Raw genomic sequence first — 19,642 nt, 5'->3', positions numbered from 1 at the left:
ACATGTGAATGGATAAACAAATTGTGGTCCATCCATACAAGGCTGTATGTATCCATACAGCCATAACAAGGGATGAGGTACTGAAGTACTGACACATGCTACAACATGGACGAATCTTAAAAACTTAAAAGAGAGCAGACATAAAAAGGTCACATATTGTATGATTCCTTTCCATATGCGATATCCAGAATAGGCAACTCCATACAGATACAAAACAGACCGGTGGTTGCCAGGGGCTAGGGATGGGCAGGAATGGGAACTGGCTGGTTAATGGGGTACGTGGGCACCTTTCGGAGTGATGGGCATGTTCTGGAACTAGAGAGAGCTGATGGCTGTTCAACAGTGGTACGTGAACTAAATGCCACGGAACCACACACTTTACAGTGGTTAGAACGGTAGATTCTATGTTGTGATATGAATTCTACCTCAATTTAAAAAAACAAAGCAAAATTCCAAACTGTGTGACCTGGGGCCTCTCTGAACCTACGGCATGGGCGGATGGCAGCACGACTACCCGGGCCGGGTGCGAGGCTTCCAAGTGACGTGTGTATGAAGCGGCTGGCACAGGGCTGGGTGTGTAAAAAGGGACCAGTAAACAATGCAGCCACCCCATCAGGACGATGATTATGGGGCACCGTCAAAGCCAACTCACCTGCAAGTGCTGGGGTTTCTGTGTTGTCAAACTGCCCTTTTAATTAAACAACAACAACAACCAAAAGACAGCTGGCGAGGGGTGCTGTATAAGACGAAAGACTACAGAAGACAGTGGCTCTATTCAATTTATGGCACTCTTATATCTAGATTATACTTACAGAAGGAGTCTCTCCAGGGTATCCTGGTGGCTCAGTGCTAAAGAATCTGCCTGCCAATGCAGGAGATGAGTTTGATCCCTGCGTCAGGAAGATCCCTTGAAGGAGGAAATGGCACCCCACTCCAGTACTCTTGCCTGGGAAATCCCATGGACAAAGGAGACTGGTGGGCTACACAGTCTATGGGGTCACAAAAGAGTCGGACATGACTTAGCAACTGAACAACAACAACAGGGGTCTCTCATCTGTTAAGGAAGGAAATGAAGTTAAGTTGGTCATACAGGGACTTCCCTGGTGGTCCAGTGGTTAAGAATCCACTTAGCAATGCAGGGGATGAAAAATAAATAAATAAAACTTGATCATAGAGAGGCAAAGGGCGGCTCTGCCACTGGTCCGCCATGGACCAGCCCACAAACTCTTGCTTTTCTTCCTCCTTCCACAGTCTGGAGACATGGGTTCTCGACCGGCTCCTGTTTTATGGGAGCAGAGAAAGTGGGTGTGGGTGAGAGGGTTCCATCTATGCAAGACCCTCACCTGGAAGCAGCTGCAAAAATCCAAGAACTGTCACCCTTATTATCTGGGAATTAATTATTTGCTAGGAAATTAGCAGAACTCAGAACCTCCTGAGCAAGGTGACCTCCCTTGTGGTTGACAGTTGGCCTGGGGAGAGGCAAAGGAGGAATGAATAGGATTTCAGGCTGTCATGGAAACTTTTCTTGCCTGGGGCCCCTGAGCATATGGCAGGTGTCCTGAAAAATCCATTCCTGCCACTAGAGGCTGGCTGCGCCCTCAGACATGTGGGTGTGTCAGGGGGTCTGCCTCTCTGTCTGAAAGGCCCCCTCCCTCTGCCATGGCAGCCACTGCACAAAGAAGTCCCCAGTGCATACCTCCCACCCCAGCTCCCCAGACAGACGCCGGAGCCTCGGTGGCCCCATAGAAATCCAAGTCCTCTGCCCCAGGGCCCTCGATGCAGACCACAGACCACAGACAGCAGCAAGCCAGAGGCCACGGCGCAGACTCCCCGAGGGCCCCCCGAAATGCGACGCCCGTTCTGCCTTCCACTGACAGGGATTCTCGCCAGCCCCCAGCTCCTCCCAAGACCAAAGAGAGCTGTGTGCTGATTTGGGACTTTGAAGTAGCAAGCAGGCCAGTCTCCCAGCAAGCCAAGATCCCCTATATCACAGGGGAAAGCCAGCTGGTCCAAGGTAGAGAAAATCACAAATCGAAAGGCTGTAAACCCAAAGCTGGCACAGGGATTATAGATAACAGCAGGTGGCAGGTGTCAGGGTGGAAAACAAGGCAGAATGCTAAAAACTCTAATGCCATGTATTTGGAACTGCATGATGGTGATGAAGGGTTCACAGCAGTGTGCCAGGGACAGACAAAGCCACTGGAGAAAATGGGCATGGTCTTCCTGAAGCATCAGCGGGAATCAAAGAATGGGGAAGGGCCCCCTGTAATAAAATAGGACAATAACGTAATGTAGCGACGAAGGCAAAATCTGATTAGATATCAAGGAAATGTGACTGCAACTGGTCACTTTGGGGTATCTGCTCCTTGCATTAAGGGCAACTTGGAGAAGTGTGGATGTTCCCACTCTAAGGGAACCCTTGGCTCCATTCATTTCCTTTAGTCCACAAATACTATATTCCAAGGCCTTCCTATGTGCTCCTTTCCTCTCTGAAACTCACTGCTTAGTGGGGGTGTGCTGCTCAGTCACTCAGTCCTGTCTGACTCTTGGACTGTAGCCTGCAGGTTGGACTATGACCCCATAGACTGTAGCCTGCAGGTTCCTCTGTCCATGGGATTCTCCAGGCAAGAATACTGGAGTAGGTAGCCGTTCCCTTCTCCAGGGGCTCTTCCAGATCCAGGAATTGAACCAGCATCTCCAGACTCTCCTGCGTCTCCTGCACTGCAGGCAGATTCTTTACAGCTGAGCCATCAGGGAAGCCTGCTTAGTTGGGGAGGTGGGTTTTAATTAAAAATCCATGATGCCGTGGAACTGTACATCAGAGACACCTTACATATGCACCACTCACTCTGCAGGCAGTGGTGGAGGTTTCTTGGGGATGCAAGCGCAGGGCCTGAGTGCCGTCTAACCAAGACCAGATGGGTGGGGGAAGAGAATGGAGGGTCTGGGCAGAGGGAACAGCATATTCAAAGCTCTGTGACAGGGGAGCAGGGGGACTGGCTGGAACCCAGGGATGTAAGAGGAGAAAGGCATGAGGTCAGAGAGGCAGGACCCTGACGGCTGATCCTTTTAAGACTGTCAGCAAACCAGAGGGTGATTTTAAAGTGGCAGCATGGCATGGCAGACTGTGTTTGGACCAGACCAGGAGCATGTTCATTTCCTACCCAGGGTCAAAGCCATGCTGTGTTTTAGTGAGGCCTCACTGAAAGAGGCCTGTGCCCAGGCCTGACTCCTGCTTGGGCCCCACACAAGTAGTCACATTTCTAAACATGTCTAAGGACAGTGGTTGCTAGAATTCCCCACCCACCCACCTAGCACATTCAGAGGCCCTATGTCAGAAAGGAGGTAACATGGGGTTAAGACATAGATTCTGGCATCCTGCATTTCTGGGCTCAAATCCTATCTGCTATAGACCCTAGCAAATTTCTTAACCTCTCTGTGCCTCGGTGAAATGCAGGTACTCAAAGATCTGTCTTCTAGAGTCATTATGTGGATTCTTTTAAGATCAAGTTGCTAAAATCCTTATGCCTTATAGCCTGGTACATTTTAGATGCTAAAGAACATGTTGATTATTATTACTATAGCTTGCATTCAGCTAGGGCTTCCCTAGTAGCCCAGATGGTAAAGCGTCTCCCTGCAGTGCGGGAGACCCAGGTTTGATCCCTAGGTCGGGAAGATCTCCTGGAGAAGGAAATGGCAACCCACTCCAGTATTTTTGCCTGGGAAATCCCATGGATGGAGGAGCCCGGCAGGCTCCATTCCATGGGGTCGCAAAGAGTCGGACACAACTGAGCAACTTCACTTCTTTGCATTCAGCTAAGGATGAATACAGAAGATGCACAAAGACCACGGAAATGCAGAACAATTCGGGAGCATGTGGGCTCATGGAGCAGGAGGGCACGGCACAGGGAAGGAAGCAGGTTCCACGTACTTGCGAGCAGGAGGCAGGAGACAGCCACGGCGTAGACCTGCTTGGAGGTGGTGATGTCATAGCGATCCAGGAAGTGATCCAGCAGGTAGACAGCCAGGTGCCGGGCAGCGGGGCAAAGCTGGCAGTGGCTGCTCAGCAGGGTCAAGATGTCGACGAAGAACCGGCGGCTCTTCAGGAGCGGGGAGTGGGCTCGGAAGGTGGGCAGCTTCAGCTCCTGGAACAGGTAGGGCAGAAGAGGGAGTCAGGGCTGCCTCCCAGGAGCCTCAGGGCCCACCTGCTGGCTGGTGAGGGCGCATCAATTCCCTCCATTCCCTCTTCCCTTTCCTTCAAGCCCCAAATGGCAGTCGCTCTATTCTAGAAACTCTTGGACCATCCTCCTCCTGCCCTCGCTGAGCTCAGGCTCGTGAAGTGTCAAGAACGTGAAGACAGAGGCAAAGGAAGCAGCCTGGTCATTCCCAGCAAAAGGTCGACTGCCTGAGATGCACAAGGCCATAAAACACATAGGAGGACTTAAGTTGGAGTCCCAAGTCCAAATTCAGGTTTTTCCACTCAACCAAGTTGTATGACCTTGGTCAGCGCACCTTCACCTTGGCTTCCTTTCCAACAGCTGAGGATTAAATGAAAAACGGATGTAAAGCACCAAGCACCCAGCAATCTCTCAGGGTCCTCAGCTTAATTTCCTCTATGGGTGGGATGGTGAGAAACACTGTTTTGAAAAAAATTCAGTGTAAGAAAAGTTGTTAATTTTGAGCATAAGGACTTCCCTGGTGGTCCAGTGGTTAAGACTCCACACTCCCAATGCAGGGGGGCCAGGTTCAATCCCTGGTCAGGGAACTAGATCCCACATGCCACAATTAAGACTACACATGCCACAACTAAAGATCTTGTCTGCCACAACTACAAATCCTGCATGACACTATGATCAGAGACCCTGAGTGCCACAACTCAGACCTGGCCCAACCTAATAAAAACTAGAGTACAGAGAACTCCAAATAGCCTTCACCCAGATTCATCAGTTGTTATCTTACCTTTTCTTTCTCTATATACACACTTTTTCTAAAAGTAAGTTTCAGCCATCATATGTCCCCTGAGGAGGTGACTCTTCCTTCGTAATTTATATACCACTGTGTCATCCCCAGTCCAGTACTCTTGCCTGGAAAATCCCATGGACAGAGAAGCCTGGTGGGCTGCAGTCCATGGGGTCGCTAAAGAGTCAGACATGACTGAGCGACTTCACTTTCACTTTTCACTTTCCTGCATTGGAGAAGGAAATGGCAACCCACTCCAGTGTTCTTGCCTTGAGAATCCCAGGGACGGGGGAGCCTAGTGGGCTGCTGTCTATGGGGTTGCACAGAGTTGGACACGACTGAAGCGACTTAGCAGCAGCAGTAGCAGCATCTGAATTTATCAGTCAAACACAAGTAAGTGCAACAAGATAACTATGTCACCCAAGATTTTGATGAATGAAGAAATTTTCTTATACCTCTACCATACATTTAACCAAGCAGACCAGATACAGTTTACTTGGGAAATGTCTTAGCAACATTTTGTCAAAAAGGGAAACAAAAAAGAAGCAAAAATCCAGGAAAAACAAAGAAGAAGCTGCAGAAAAGGAACTGTGAGAGCTCACTAAGGCCAGGTTAACTGGGGGATGAGATTAAAACAAACTGGTGACCCTCCCCTGCCTAACACCCTCTCTTAACCCTGGGGCTGTGAATAGCAACAGCTTTGGGACAAGGAGATATCTGTTCATTCACTCATTTAAGAGATATCAATTCATTCATTTCACTCAATAAGTATCAAGTACCTTCTACACATAGGCATTATTCTAGGCAGAGGGGGTACAATCAGGAATGAGACAGACACAGACATGAATGTAAGATTAAAACTGTAAAACTCTTAAAAAGAAAAAAAAAACAGGAACAAATCTTTATGATTAGGTTAGGCAGTGGTTTCTTTGATATGACATCCAAAACAAGAGGAATAAAAAAAGAGAAAAAACTGCATAAGTTAGACTTCAAAATTTAAAACTTTCAAAAGATACCATCAAGAAAATGAAAAGATAACCCACGGGATGGGAGAAAATATTTGGAAATCACAGTTCAGTAAGAGACTCTAATTCAGAATATACAAATAACTCTTACAAATCTTCAATAAAAAGGCCAACAACCCAATTTAAAAATGGGCAAATGATTGAACAGATATTTCTTCAAAGAAGGTATAGAAATTGCCAATAAGCACATGAAAAGATGCTCAACATTACTTTAGGAAAATGCAAATCAAAACCACAATCAGATACCACTTCACATCCATTAGAATGGCTATTATAAAAACAAAAACAGAAAACAAACACATTCTGATGAGAATGTGAACAAATTGGAACAAACTGGAACCCTCATACACTGCTGGTGTTAAAGAAAAATGGTGCAGCCACTGTGGAGAATGATTTGGCAGCTCCTCAAAATGTAAAAGAGTTACCGCATGACCTAGCAATTCCAATCCTTGGTGTACACTCAAGAGAAATGGAAACAGATGACCACACAAAAACTTGAACTGGAATGTTCATAGCAGCATTATTCATAATAGCCCCAAAATGAAAACAACCCAAATGTCTACCAACCGATGAATGGAAATATATGGGATACCCATCCCATGGAATATTATTATTCCACAAAAAGGAATGAAATACTGATATGTGTTACAACTTAAATGAACCTTGAGAATATTAAGTGAAAAAAATCCAGTCTTAAAAAGCCACATATCATAGGACTCTCTTTATATGAAATGTGCAGCACAGGAAAATCTGTTAGAGAACTGTTGACCAAAACTGTCTGCCTGGGTCAGGCATGGTAATAACCACTTGCATGAGCTGTCTCACAACAGGAGGTCAGAGATCGCCATAAGCAACACGGTGCTGCCACTGAAAACTAACCAGGAAAATTTGGGAGGGGCCAAAAGGAGAGAGGAGTCACCAACCCATAATATGTCCTGCCAACCTCCCAGAAATCCTCCCTTGGCAGAGAGATCCTGGTGCCATCAGGATCAAAAGTGGACACAAGTGTCCACTTTTAGTCAGACCAAAAGTGGGCACAAGCAAGATGACTGGCCACAGACAACCTTGTAAGCTAATCCCATTACCATAAAAACTGAGACTGTGAGCCACGAGGCAGAGGAACCCTCTGCCCAGGAGGAGGGAACCCCCTCCTGGGTTCCCTCATCCCACTGTTCTCTGCCTGGGCGCCCCTTCCCAATAAAGTCTTTTGCTTTGTAAGGACATGTGTATCCTCAGACACTTCGCTTCCGAGTGTTAGACAAGAGCCCACTCTTGGGCCCTGGAAGAGGCCTCCCTTTTAGTAACAAATCCATACAAACAGAAGGTAGATCAGCGATTGCTGGAAGCTGGGAGCAGGTGGGAAGGTTAACGGCAGGGGGAACCTGCTAATGGATATGAGGGTTCTTTTAGGAATGATTAAAATGTTTTTAAATTAGACAGTGTCGATGGTTGCACATCTCTGTGAATACACGAAAAAGCAACTGAATGTGACTTCAAAAGGGTGAATTTTATGGTATGTGAATGATATCTCAATAACGCTGTTACTAAAAAAAAATAAGACAGACACATCACCCACTCTAGTGGAGTTTATGGCCCTGTTGGAAAGAGATGACCATCAAAGAGTAAGGCAACTGCAGAATTCCAAACGGGGATCAGCACTGCAGAGGAAAGCTGTGGACACTGGTAAAGCTGCTCGTCTTCCCTGAGGGAGGGGAGACCTGCCCTCTGAAAGCGAAGCCTGGTAGAGATTTCATGCTAGGATCTATTCTCTGACTTATTCCCCCAGAACCTGAGGCCACAACACCTCTGTCTCAGTAGCCCTAAAGCTGTGATGATGGAAGCTGCCCAATGCCTGACGAATTATTTCCTGTCCCTAACATTACATATGAAGAAACTGAGTGTGACAAAGTCCTATAACCCCAGGGCTTAACGAACAAGAAATATAAGATCTGAGACTAGAAGAATTTGAATGTATCCTTTTCCTCAACCTTTTATTATTTTTTTAAATCAATGAGAAAATCTTTTCTAATAAACAATTTTTAATTGAAGTATAGTTGATTCACAATATTTTGTTAATTTCAGGTTACAGCAAAATAATTCAGTTAACATACATACATTTTCAGATTCTTTTCCACTATAGGTTATTTTACAAGATATTGAATACAGTTCCCTGTGCTATACAGTAAATTTTTATTCTTTATTTTATATGTATCTGTTATTCCCATATTCCTAATTTATCCACCCTTCCTTTCCCCTTTGTTAACAAAGTTTGTTTTTTATGTGTGAGTCCATTTCTGTTTTACAAATAAATTCATTTGCATTATTTTTAGATTCCACATATAAGTGATAACACATATTTGTCTTTCTCTACCTGACTTACTTCATTTAGTAAGTCACATGATAATGATACTCTCTAGGTCTGTCTATCCATGCTGCTGCAAATGGCATTATTTCATTCTTTTTTATGGCTGAATAATAATCTGCTGTATATATGTACCACATCTTTATCCATTCATCTACTAATGCACATTTAGGTCGCTCCCAAGTCTTGGCTATTGTGCTGCTATGAACATTGGTGTGCTTGTATCTTTTAGAGATAGAACTTTCATCTTCTCTGGATATATGCCCAGGAATGGGGTTGCTGGATGATATCACAAATTTTTTTAGTTTTTTAGGGAATGTCCATACTGTTTTCCACAGTGGCTGCACCAATTTACATTCCATTCCCTGGTGGTTCAGTGGTAAAGAATCCACCTGCAATGCAGGAGATGTGGGTTCAATCCTTGGGTCGGGAAGATACCCCTGGAGAAGGAAATATCAACCCACTCCAGTTTTCTTGCCTGGGAACTCCCATGGACAGAGACGCCTGGAGGGCTACGGTTCACAGAGTCCCAAAGACTTAGCAACTAAACAACAATACAGTGTAGAAGGGTTCCCTTCTCTCCAGCATTTATTATGTGTTAACTTTTTAAATCATGGACAAAATCTTCACTTCTTTAAGGAAAGGATTTGACTTCTTTGGGTATTTTTCATCTTCATTGTTTGATGGATTCATGCTACCACCACGGGACTTCAAGCTCCTTGAGGGTGCGAGTCTGGGTCTACTCGTACTCCTGTTTTGCCACTGCCCTGGTGTGACAAGAACATGGTCAGATGCCTGGAATTAAATGATGAAGGAGTGAAGGAAGGGACGGGGAAAAGAAGGGAGGGACTGCAGTGGTGAGTACTGACTGCCCAGGGCCCAGAGGAAGGTGTGGCCACTTGTGTAGAGTAGCAAGTCAGTGGGAACCTCAAGGAGACCTGTCTAGTCAAATTCTGGAAGGATGTCTAGGAACTAACCTGTTGAAGATGAAGGGGAAAAGGAAGTTCAGCTGGAAACACAGCACCTGCAAGGCCACACTGGTGTCTCGTCTGGGGAAGCTGGAGCCCTTGGAACAGCCAGAGAGGGAGAGTATGCTTGAACAAAGCAGGTTGCAAGGGTGGACAGGGTCTCAGTCTATATGTCCTGCTAAGATGGTAAAGAACACGCCTGCCAATGCTGAAGATGTAAGAGTCACAGGTTCAATCCCTGGGTTGGGAAGATCCCTTGGAGGAGGGCATGGCAACCCACTCCAGTATTCTTGCCTAGAAAATCCTATGGACAGAGGAGCCTGGCAGGCTACAGTCCATGGGGTCACAAGAGTTAGACACGACTGAAGGGACCTAACATGTAAGATATCCCGCCTGCCCTGTGGGCAATGGGAGCCAGTGAAGGGTTTGGAGCAGGGCAATGACAGTAAAGGGTTTAGAGTAGAGTGGCCTTGCAGGGAAGATCTCTCAGTCTTGCCCTGGCTTATAGCCAGACAGCTGGTAGCAGCAGCCAATTTGCTGTTGCAGCCCTCTCATCACCAGGACCCCCTCCCCACCCTCCAGCAGCCCCCACAAGCTTGCAGCCTACTTGGGTATTTCCTCTAAGCAGAGGGTTCTAAGGCTTTTTACAAGAAGCAACAACAATCTCAGATACTTAGTGTTCCATAAGCAACAGCTGCCGGAAATTAGCGAAGTGACCTTTGGCCCGGGTTGCACTGCCCTCATCCAGGCGGTTCAAAGGCTCCAAACACAAGAAGTCAGATATGCAACGTCCTGACTTCTCTCTGGTTTTAGCTCAGCCCGACAGAGCTTCACTCCCATCCTCTGCATTTTCCCTTGTGTAGGAAAAGCTCAAAGCGAGATGCTGTATGTCTTTCCTCTGCACACCCTCCTGCAGAAAGAGCCCACTGGCTTGAGCAGATTCTCTGAGGAAGCCATCGGTACATAAAACAGCTATGGACCTTTGGAACAGGCAATAATAGCTCAAGGAGTCAGCAGGTAGGGCTTCATGGAAAAGGCTGTTCTCAAGGGTGTGCAGGCTTCTAGGAAGGAGAACAGCTGTCTGTGATGCTCCCCAGTTCCACTTCTGCTCATCCCTCAGACAGGTTTAATCATCACTTATAAAGAGAGGCTTTCTCTGATCCCTCATCATTCTAAATCAGGTGCCCCTTGTTAGCACGCTGTTCTTCAAGGCCAGATATTTACTTATTTATGTGTCTCTTCCTGCTAAACTCTAGCCGCAAAGAGCAGGAGCCACATCTACCCTGCCAAACCAACTGCCCAGAGCCTGGCATAGGGGCAGGTGCTCAAAAAAAAAAATCTCTGCATAAGTTAAAAAAAGGAACGAACATCCATCAGAAGGCAAGGAGGAAACATACATACATGTTACTAAGTGAAAGAAGGCAATATGAAAAGCCTACATACTATGATTCCAACTATATGACAATCTGGACTAGGAAAAACTATGGAGAAAGTGAAAAAAAGATCAGTGGATGCCAGAGGTTGGGTGGGGGAGAGATAAACAGGGGGAGCACAGAGGACTTTCAGGGCAGTTAAACTACTGGGTATGGTACTATAATGGTGGAGACATGTCATTCCACATTTGTCCAAACTCACAGAATGTACACCACCAAGAGTGAACGCCAGTGTAAACTGTGGTCTCGGGGTAATGTGTTTATGTAGGTCCACTACAGGAGTGCTTCCTGAGCCGCCCCTCACTGGCTGCTCTTGAGGTGAGGATTTGTAGCTTCACTGACTTGTTAACAAATGGACCCAGATTCTGGTGGGGGTTGTTGATAGTGGAGGAGGCTGTGGATGTGGAGGGGAGGCGGGGTACATGCGACATCTCTGTACCTCCTGTTCAATACGCTGTGAACCTAAAACTGCCTGAAACACAAAGTCAGTTAAAAAATAAGAATGAACACAAGGACATCCCTCCCTGTTCCAGATACACTCCTCTACATTTAGGGGAACAGCCTGGCACGGATTGCAACATTAGGCAGTTCTGGGGTGAAATCTCACCTCTACTGTTTACTAACCCTGGACATGTGAATTCTGAACCCCGGTGTCCTCACCTGAAAAGGAGGTCACACTGTCATAATGTAAAGCGTGTGGCACTTAACAGCACTTGCCTGCCTTTCCCTCAAACTGGGTAATCAACCTTCAGATAAGTTGAGCTTATCTGCCTCTGTCGGGCTCTCAAAGGATCCTGATTTGTACTGATGAAGGAGACATTCTACCTGAGGGTTTATAGCTGGGCTGGGGTGGGGAGAGGGGGGTGGCAGTGCAGAGAAAGCTGCCTGCCTCCACATGCTCTGCAAAGACTGAGCCTTCACTTCTGCTCAGCACCTCAGAGCAGGGTGATTCTTTGGGAAATGAACAACAAACCAGGTCGCCAGCATGCCTACCCTGTTTGTTGAGAGTCTGGCCAATTATTCCCCTAACCCAATTGTGAGGGGGGGCGCCAGGGAGCGGGGGAAGGCATCCATTACAAGGGCTTTGCTCTAAGGATCGCATTCCTCCCGGAGCACTCTTGACCTAAGGCAGCTCGAAGCAGCTGGGTGCACGAAGCCAGCCCCTCTGCTGAGCTGCCTGAATTCCAGAAACAAAAGGGCAGCCAGCGAGGGGCGGCTCAGGAAGCGCTCCTGGATTAGGCAGGCACTTGGCAGGCAGGCAGGCAGCTGCTGGCGAGGGCGGAAAGGGGGCAGGAACAGGCCAGGCAGGGTGACCCTGCTCATGGTGGGGCCAGGGGCAGCATCAGTGTGGCCGGCACAAAAGCCACACTGAGAAGGGGTGGGGTGGAGGGGCAGGCAGAGGCTTCCTGAAACTCTCCCTCCCTAGACCTTTATCACCTGAGCCAGACGGGAGAGCTTTTATCTGCCCTCCAGGAAGGTTGATTGCCCAGTTTGAGCAGGTGGGGGCACAAACACAGATGGTTGTGATGGGGTTGGGGAGGGCGGGTAGGTGGGACTCCACCTTTAAAAAAAAAAAACAGCAAAAAAACCTGCTTTTGCTATCTCAGTTGTTGTTGTTTAGTCGCTAAGTCGTGTCCGATTCTTTTGCGACCCCATGGACTGTAGCCCACCAGGCTCCTCTGTTCATGGAATTTCCCAGGCAAGAATAGTGGAATGGTTGCCATGCCCTCCTCCAGGGGATCTTCCCAAGTCAGGGACTGATCTGGATCTGGTACAGTTAAGGGCAAATGAACATCTGGTGAATGAGGGGATGAATGTATTAATGAATGAATGGAGTGTTCTGTGATGAACACAGGTACAACCCAAGCAACACCAATTGGGGGAACTTCCCTCCACCTGGAGCCTTCTCTGCCCTCCTCCTCTAGATCTCCCTTACCTGGTCCTGCACCCTTCCCTGGGGGTAACCAAGATGGTTGGGGGACAGTCCCAGGGTGAGAAGCCCCAGAGGTGCCATCCTGGAGGAGAGGAAGGTGATGGGTGTCAAGACAGGCTGGAGTCCTTTAGAAACACTCTTCTGCCTGCCCAAGGGCTCTTCCAGAGGCTTCCAAAGCAGAAAGAGGACTGCCTGAGAGGGGCAGGGCTCCGAGAAAGACCAGGGACAAGGGAATCACGACCTACATGAAGCCCCAAACCAAGTTACACACAGGAGGCAGGGCCGCCCGGAGTCCAGGCATACAGACCCCTCCCTCACCCCCAGCACAGAGGCACTGACCTTGGCAGAGGTGGCAAACCCCGCACACCTGCGCTGTGCTCAGATGTGTCTGGGAACAGGAGGGAGGCCAGCTCCAAGTGCAGTCTGACAGACCCGGAGCCCACAGCCAGGAGAGCTGGGTGGGGACCCCAGCCTGTCACTGCTGCAGGACAGATGGGCAGGAAATTCAGAGTGTGCTCCTCACACAAAGGCTCTGCTCACATTTTGAGGCTAACCTCAGAGGGCTCTGAAGGTCACATGCACTGTGAAAGTTCAGCCAGTCACCCCTGGTTTCTCAGGATGGGAGGAAAGGAAGTCTTCATTTGACCCCGTGGTGTCCTGCGCTGTGTTACTTTCTAATTGCCTCTTAACCCACTCTTCCTGCCGATCTCAACTTAAAAGTCACTTCTGAAGAGAGTGTCCCCAGGGAATGCCCCTGTCAGAACTCAGGGGCATCCAGGACTTTCTATCCAAATCTCCATCCATCAATCCACTGTCCTTCTTCACCCCTGACTGCAGACATGATGATGATGAGAACCCATCATGGGTTCGTCTTGTTCAGCTCCAAGACACCAATGCCTGACACAAAAGAGATACTCAATTCTTCTTCTCCAAATTTGGGGAATGGTAAATACTTGAAAAGGCAGGAAAAAATGAGTTGCTCCTGATCTTATGTTGAATAAAACTATTCATCTAGCTGGGCAATTCAAACTACTCAAAGCCCGGCAGTGTAGGGGCAGGGGTTGGGGGTGATGCTGAATTCCAGGAGAAAGAGAATGTTGTCCTTGCCTTGCAGTGGCATGTCCCTCAGTCTACCCAACAGCAAGGAGGGTAGGGTAACCAAGGAGGAAGCAGGTCAGTGTTTACAGAGGACTGGAAGCTTTAAGAATCTAAATCATACCCTCCATACTTGGTCATTCCAAAGATACTGGTTGCTGACACGTGTCCCATGACACCCCAGCCCCTGAAGAAGAGGCTTCTGTGGGCCATTAGTTTGGGAAACACTGCATACCACATTCTGTGTGCATGCTCAGTCACTCAGCTGTGTCCAACTCTTTGTGATCCCATGTGCTGTCGCCCATCAGGCTCCTCTGTCTATGGGATTCTTCAGGCAAGAATACTGGAGTGGGTTGCCATTTCCTACACCAGGGGATCTTCCTGACCCAGGGATCAAATTGGCGTCTTCCTGAAAGTCTCCTGCACTGCAGAGTCTTACCTCTGAGCCACCAGGGAAGCCTACTACTACATTGTTCCTTCCTAAAAAGCATCATATATTAGCCCATTAGAGGCTCAGAAACATTTGTTCAGAAAAAACTCACAGTTTTGGGAAACTCTAAGTTAAATTTATCCACTGACCACTATCACCCCCACCCACGCTTTTTGGTGATTTATGGTGCTGGCAGCTGGGACTCCAGCACATCTGCAAAGCAAGACTCTGGTGAAAATCCCTGATACACTGCCTAGTAATCTGATAACTCTAAATTTAGAGATGAACTGAAAAGTTTGCTGAGATGGAAAACCACAGCTTCTACCTGCAGAATGGCCCCTGCTAAGAACTTCCACATGGCAGTAGTATTAAGGAGCCTAGGAGGGGCACAAGAGGTCAAAGACTCCAGCCATAGAAGCCCCAGGCAGCCAGGTGCTGGGTGCCCTGCCTTGAGGGGTCCGGGGACTGGGTGCCAGATTAACCCCCGCCCACCCCGTCCCATCTCATGCCTGTGCTATGAACGCGTGCTCAGTCACCTCAGTTGTGTCCGACTCTTTGCAACCCTATGAACTGTAGACCACCAGGTTCCATTGTCTATGGGGGGGATTCTCCAGGCAAGAATACTGGAATGGGTTGCCATGCCCTCCTCCAGGGGGTCTTCCCAACCCAGGGATAGAACCCGTGTCTCCCGCAACTCCTGCATTACAGGCACATTCTTTACTGCTGAGCCACCAGGGAAGCCCATCTCACACAAATATATATATATATAACTTTGGCAGCGTCCTGTCCTCCATAAACACAGACCTGGGTTCCTCCTCGATACTCTGCTGTTACTGGATAGACTGAGGTACATACTACCCAAGGCAAGGACAGAGCTTTCTCTCTCTCCCGGATTACACCTCCCCTCTGGTCTTCATGAGAATCTAGACTTGCTCATTATGACCAATAGTTTTATATAACCTTCCATTTCGTATACATGTATCATATATATATATATATATATCATATATCACATAATTTGAAAGCTTATATGTCATTAGCCAGACACTATGTCTCATGTATTTTGTCATCTCATCCTCCAACAGGCCCACGAGATGGGGATCATTGGCGCCCTGGTGTTCCAGACCAGGATGGCTCAGAGAAGCTAAGTAACCTGCTGAAGGCCATCGAGGTAATGAAGGACATATCTGAGTCTGGGCTTTCTGACTCTGTGCTCTTAACATTATGTTTTGGGGCCTCCATGGGATAATTTAGGCTTGTGTTTTCCTTCCAAAATAATGTTATATGAAACCGTTTATAAAATAAAGGCAATGGCAACCCACTCCAGTACTCTTGCCTGGAAAATTCCATGGACAGAGGAGCCTGGTGGGCTGCAGTCCATGGGGTCGCTGGGAGTCGGACACGACTGAGGCGACTTAGCAGCAGCAGCAGCACTATAGAAATTTTAGAAAATATGATCAGTACTAAGATGAGTACATTAAATCACCAGTAATCCCGCACTGGGAGATAACTGTGAGCCCATACAAGTCTCGTTACATGCCCTTCTGACATTGCTTCTCTACACAGAGATGCCCCCCAACAACTTAACCCATTCAGGCTCTCCTCTCAACACTCCCTGTCTTGAGGTGGGCCCAGGCAGGGGAACTGCCACTAACACCAGCAGAACCCAAGAGACTGAGGCTCAGAAGTGCAATGGCCCAGGCCACATGCAGGTCAGTGGCAAATCCTGGCGTGGACATCAGAGGAGCTGGCTGCGCCTGGGGTGGGACGTGACAACTGCCGCATAAACACGCCAAGGTGCGGGGCGCGGCCGCGCTGCCCTCCCACACCAGCCACTGAAAGAAACCCACTCGGGGTCTCCTCCCACGTGCCTCCCACCAAGCTCTTCCTCCCTGCTGCCAACTGCTGCCTCCCTAGGGAGGCTGGGCCTCCAGGCACCGGGCCAGCTGCTTGGGAAACAGCTCCAGGGCTTGAGTCCGCCTGAGAACAAAGAGCAGCAAGACGGTGAAGAAACACCAAGGGTAACCAAGGTGACCAACAGGAAGTGGAGACTTGCAAATGGAAAGGGAGAAAGAAAGGGGAGGGGTGGGCTAATTCTTCAGAGGCCTCAGGAGGACAGGCCACAGACCTGGGAGGCCCTGCAAAGCCAGAGGATCACCCAACCCTTCCCTCCCCCTCGCAAACCGATTGCTTCATAGAGCCTGAGGAGGCACTTTCCGTAAAGAATCAACTTCTCTGCGGGAACATTATTTCAACATCCTCGAGAGGGTGGCCTGCGGTACATGAAGCCAACTTGGCTGGTCACATCCTCCCCTGCTGATGTCTGGCCTGCAGCTTCCTTCCAGCAGAGAGAGGTCACCCTGAGCCACCCCACCTCTCATGGGGCCCCCCTGAACCCTGCAAATCATAGGAGGGCCAGCTCCAAACACACTTCCTCATTCCCAGGAGACAGAGCCACTGCCCTTCTGGGCACAAAGGCAAGTCTGAGCACCCACTCCCCCTCCCCACTCCCAGGTGACACCCTTACACCGCCGCCCCCCCATAATATGCCAGCACCCCCCTGAGTTCTTCCTTAACAGCTTCCTGATAGGACCCTGTCCCACACCTTCTGTACTGGAGGTGCCCCTCATTCTTCCACACCCTCTGTCACCTAGGGGCAGGGGTCATGGTGTGCCCCCTTCCACGCTGGTTCTTTGCAATAGGTCCAACCCTCACAACTGTTCTCCTTTTCCCTGGATCACCACTCCTAAGCTGCAGCTTTCACTCCACACTTTCAGCTGCTGCTGCTGCTAAGTCACTTCAGTCGTGTCCGACTCTGTGAGACCCCATAGACGGCAGCCCACCAGGCTCCCCCGTTCCTGGGATTCTCCAGGCAAGAACACTGGAGTGGGTTGCCATTTCCTTCTCCAATGCATGAAAGTGAAAAGTGAAAGTCGCTCAGTCGTGTCCGACCCTCAGCGACCCCATGGACTGCAGCCTACCAGGCTCCTCCATCCATGGGATTTTCCAGGCAGGAGTACTGGAGTGGGGTGCCATTGCCTTCTCGTACCTGCCCTCATTTCCAGATTCCTTTTGATGCATTCTCCTGGGCATCCTGACCCTACTGTGCAGCCCAAAATGGGTCGGTAGTGGTAACCACCACCACTAAGCCCCAGCTGCTCCAGCTGGGATTCCAGTCCCCGGCTGACCTGGGCTCCCGCACCTGTGGCCAGTTGATCATAGGCACTGGAATCTCCTGGGGATCTACTGAAACATGGAGGCTGCCCCCCAGTACTGAGTTGGATGGCATCTCCGCAAGATTCACGTCCACCCAGGACCCTAAAACATGACCTTATTTGGAAACAGTGTCTTTACAGAGGCAATCAAGATAAAATGAGGTCATACTGGATTAAAGTGGGCCCTAATCCAATGACTGGTGTCCTTACAGGAAGAGAAAACAGAGACACACAGGCACACAGAGGGAAGACCAGGCAAAGACAAACACAGGAAGAGGGCCGGGTGAGGATGGAGGCAGAGAATAGACTGATGAAGCTACATGCCAAGGAATGTCAAGCATGGCCAGCAATGACCATATGCTGGAGATCCTCCCTGCAAGCCTCTGGAGGGAGCACCATGCTGTAAACACCTTGATTTCAGACTTCTGGCCTCCAGAACTACAAGAGAATGCATTTCTGCTATTGTAAGCCACCCAGTTTGAGGCAGCCCTAGGAATCTACTATACTCCCCATTTCCTGTCTTGCTGACTCAGTCCTCCTGGGATGGAGCTGGGCATCTCTCTGCACTTCACAGGCACTTCATGTGAGCCTGACGCTCGGCTGTAAGCTCCATGAAGGTGGAGAATTTTGTTTTGTTCACCACTTATATCCCCAGTGGCTAGCAGTGCATGGCATGTGATCAGCTGCTAAAAAACATGTGCTGAATGAAAGAATGAAGATGGACCAGCATGCAACAACTAACTCCACCTTGGTCAGGGCACTTCAGTTCTTTTCAGTCGCTCAGCTGTGTCTGACTCTTTGCAACCTCTTGGACTGCAGCATGCCAGACTTCCCTGTCCATCACCAACTCCTGGAGGTTACTCAAACTCATGTCCCTCAAGTCAGTGATGCCATTCAACCATCTCATCCTCTGTTGCCCGCTTTTCCTCCTGCTTTCAATCTTTCCCAGCATCAGGGTCTTTTCAAATGATTCAGTTCTTTGCATCAGGTGGCCAATGTATTGGAGTTTCAGCTTCAGCATCAGTCCTTCCAATGAATATTCAGGGTTAATTTCCTTTAGGATTGATTGGTTTGATCTCCTCACAGTCCAAGGGACTCTCAAGAGTCTTCTCCAACACCACAGTTCAAAAGCATCAATTCTTTGGTGCTCAACTTTCTTTATAGTCCAACTCTCACATCCATACATGACTGCTGGAAAAACCATAGCTTTGACTAGATGGACCTTTGTTGGCATAGTAATGTCTCTGCTTTTGAATATGCTGTCTAGGTTGGTCATAGCTTTTCTTCCAAGGAGCAAGCGTCTTTTAATTTCATGGCTGCAGTCACCATCTGCAGTGATTTTGGAGTCCCCCAAAGTAAAGTCTGTCACTGTTTCCATTCTTTCCCCATCTATTTGCCATGAAGTGATGGGACTGGATGCCATGATCTCAGTTTTCTGAATGCTGAGTTTGAAGCCAGCTTTTTCACTCTCCTCTTTCAATTTCATCAAGAGGCTTTTTAGTGCCTCTTCACTTTCTGCCCTAAGGGTGGTGTCATCTGCATGTCTGAGATTACTGGTATTTCTCCCAGCAATCTTGATTCCAGCTTGTGCTTCATCCAGCAGAATTTCGCATGATGTACGCTGCATATAAGTTAAATAAGCAGAGTGACAATATACAGCCTTGAAGTACTCCTTTCCCAAATTAAGCAACTTTAACAATTAAATGAGATAATGTGCACCAAACATTCAACAATATCTGACATGTGGCACCTGATAAATGCCTACTCCCTTAATTTAGAGGGCAGTGGGAGCCTTGAAAAATTACACAGAAACTAGCAATTGCTGGAAGGAGCATTCCAACAACAATCTTCACCATGAAAAAGGCCAATCCCTCAGCAATGGAAAATCACTTTGTTCCAACAAGTAAGAAACATTAAGTCTTTCACTCTGTTTGTTAACTGGTTCCTATGATCCTATTGCCTAATACTCTCAAGTCTTCCCACTTCCTGCCCTGGTTCAGAGGCCATCTCTTTGGAACACTGCCAACACCTAGGTCTTCAAGGCCAAGGATATTTTCCAGTGATCCAGCCCCCATTCCTCAGAGTTCTCTATGTCTCAGGATAACTGTAAATGTCTACCGAGACCCACATCCCAGAGCCGATACTCCTGGTCCACCTGCCCGCCCCCTACTCATCAGACTGCCCCAGGCAGACCACCAATGCATGATCACCATATGCTGCAG

General features: G+C 48.4%; 1 protein-coding gene and 1 long non-coding RNA gene across 4 annotated transcripts in view; both read right to left on the bottom strand.

Moving 5' to 3' along the window:
• Positions 1–19,642, bottom strand: part of CCNJL (cyclin J like) — a 64,605-nt gene that overhangs the window by 30,138 nt on the left and 14,825 nt on the right. For all 3 annotated transcript variants that reach the window (XM_025292298.2, XM_006073448.3, XM_025292299.2), the window contains exon 3: positions 3,932–4,145. In XM_025292298.2, the coding sequence (XP_025148083.1) occupies positions 3,932–4,145 (214 nt within the window). The remainder of the gene's footprint in view (positions 1–3,931; positions 4,146–19,642) is intronic.
• Positions 8,960–12,245, bottom strand: LOC123335015. Its single transcript, XR_006553231.2, has 2 exons — positions 9,324–12,245; positions 8,960–9,113 (listed from the first exon to the last, which is right to left on the bottom strand). It is a non-coding gene; the product is annotated as an uncharacterized LOC123335015 (long non-coding RNA).

Source organism: Bubalus bubalis, chromosome 9 (genome assembly GCF_019923935.1).
Source record: "Bubalus bubalis isolate 160015118507 breed Murrah chromosome 9, NDDB_SH_1, whole genome shotgun sequence".
NCBI classification, from domain to species: Eukaryota; Metazoa; Chordata; class Mammalia; order Artiodactyla; family Bovidae; genus Bubalus; species Bubalus bubalis.
This window is presented reverse-complemented; position numbering and strand designations above follow the sequence as displayed.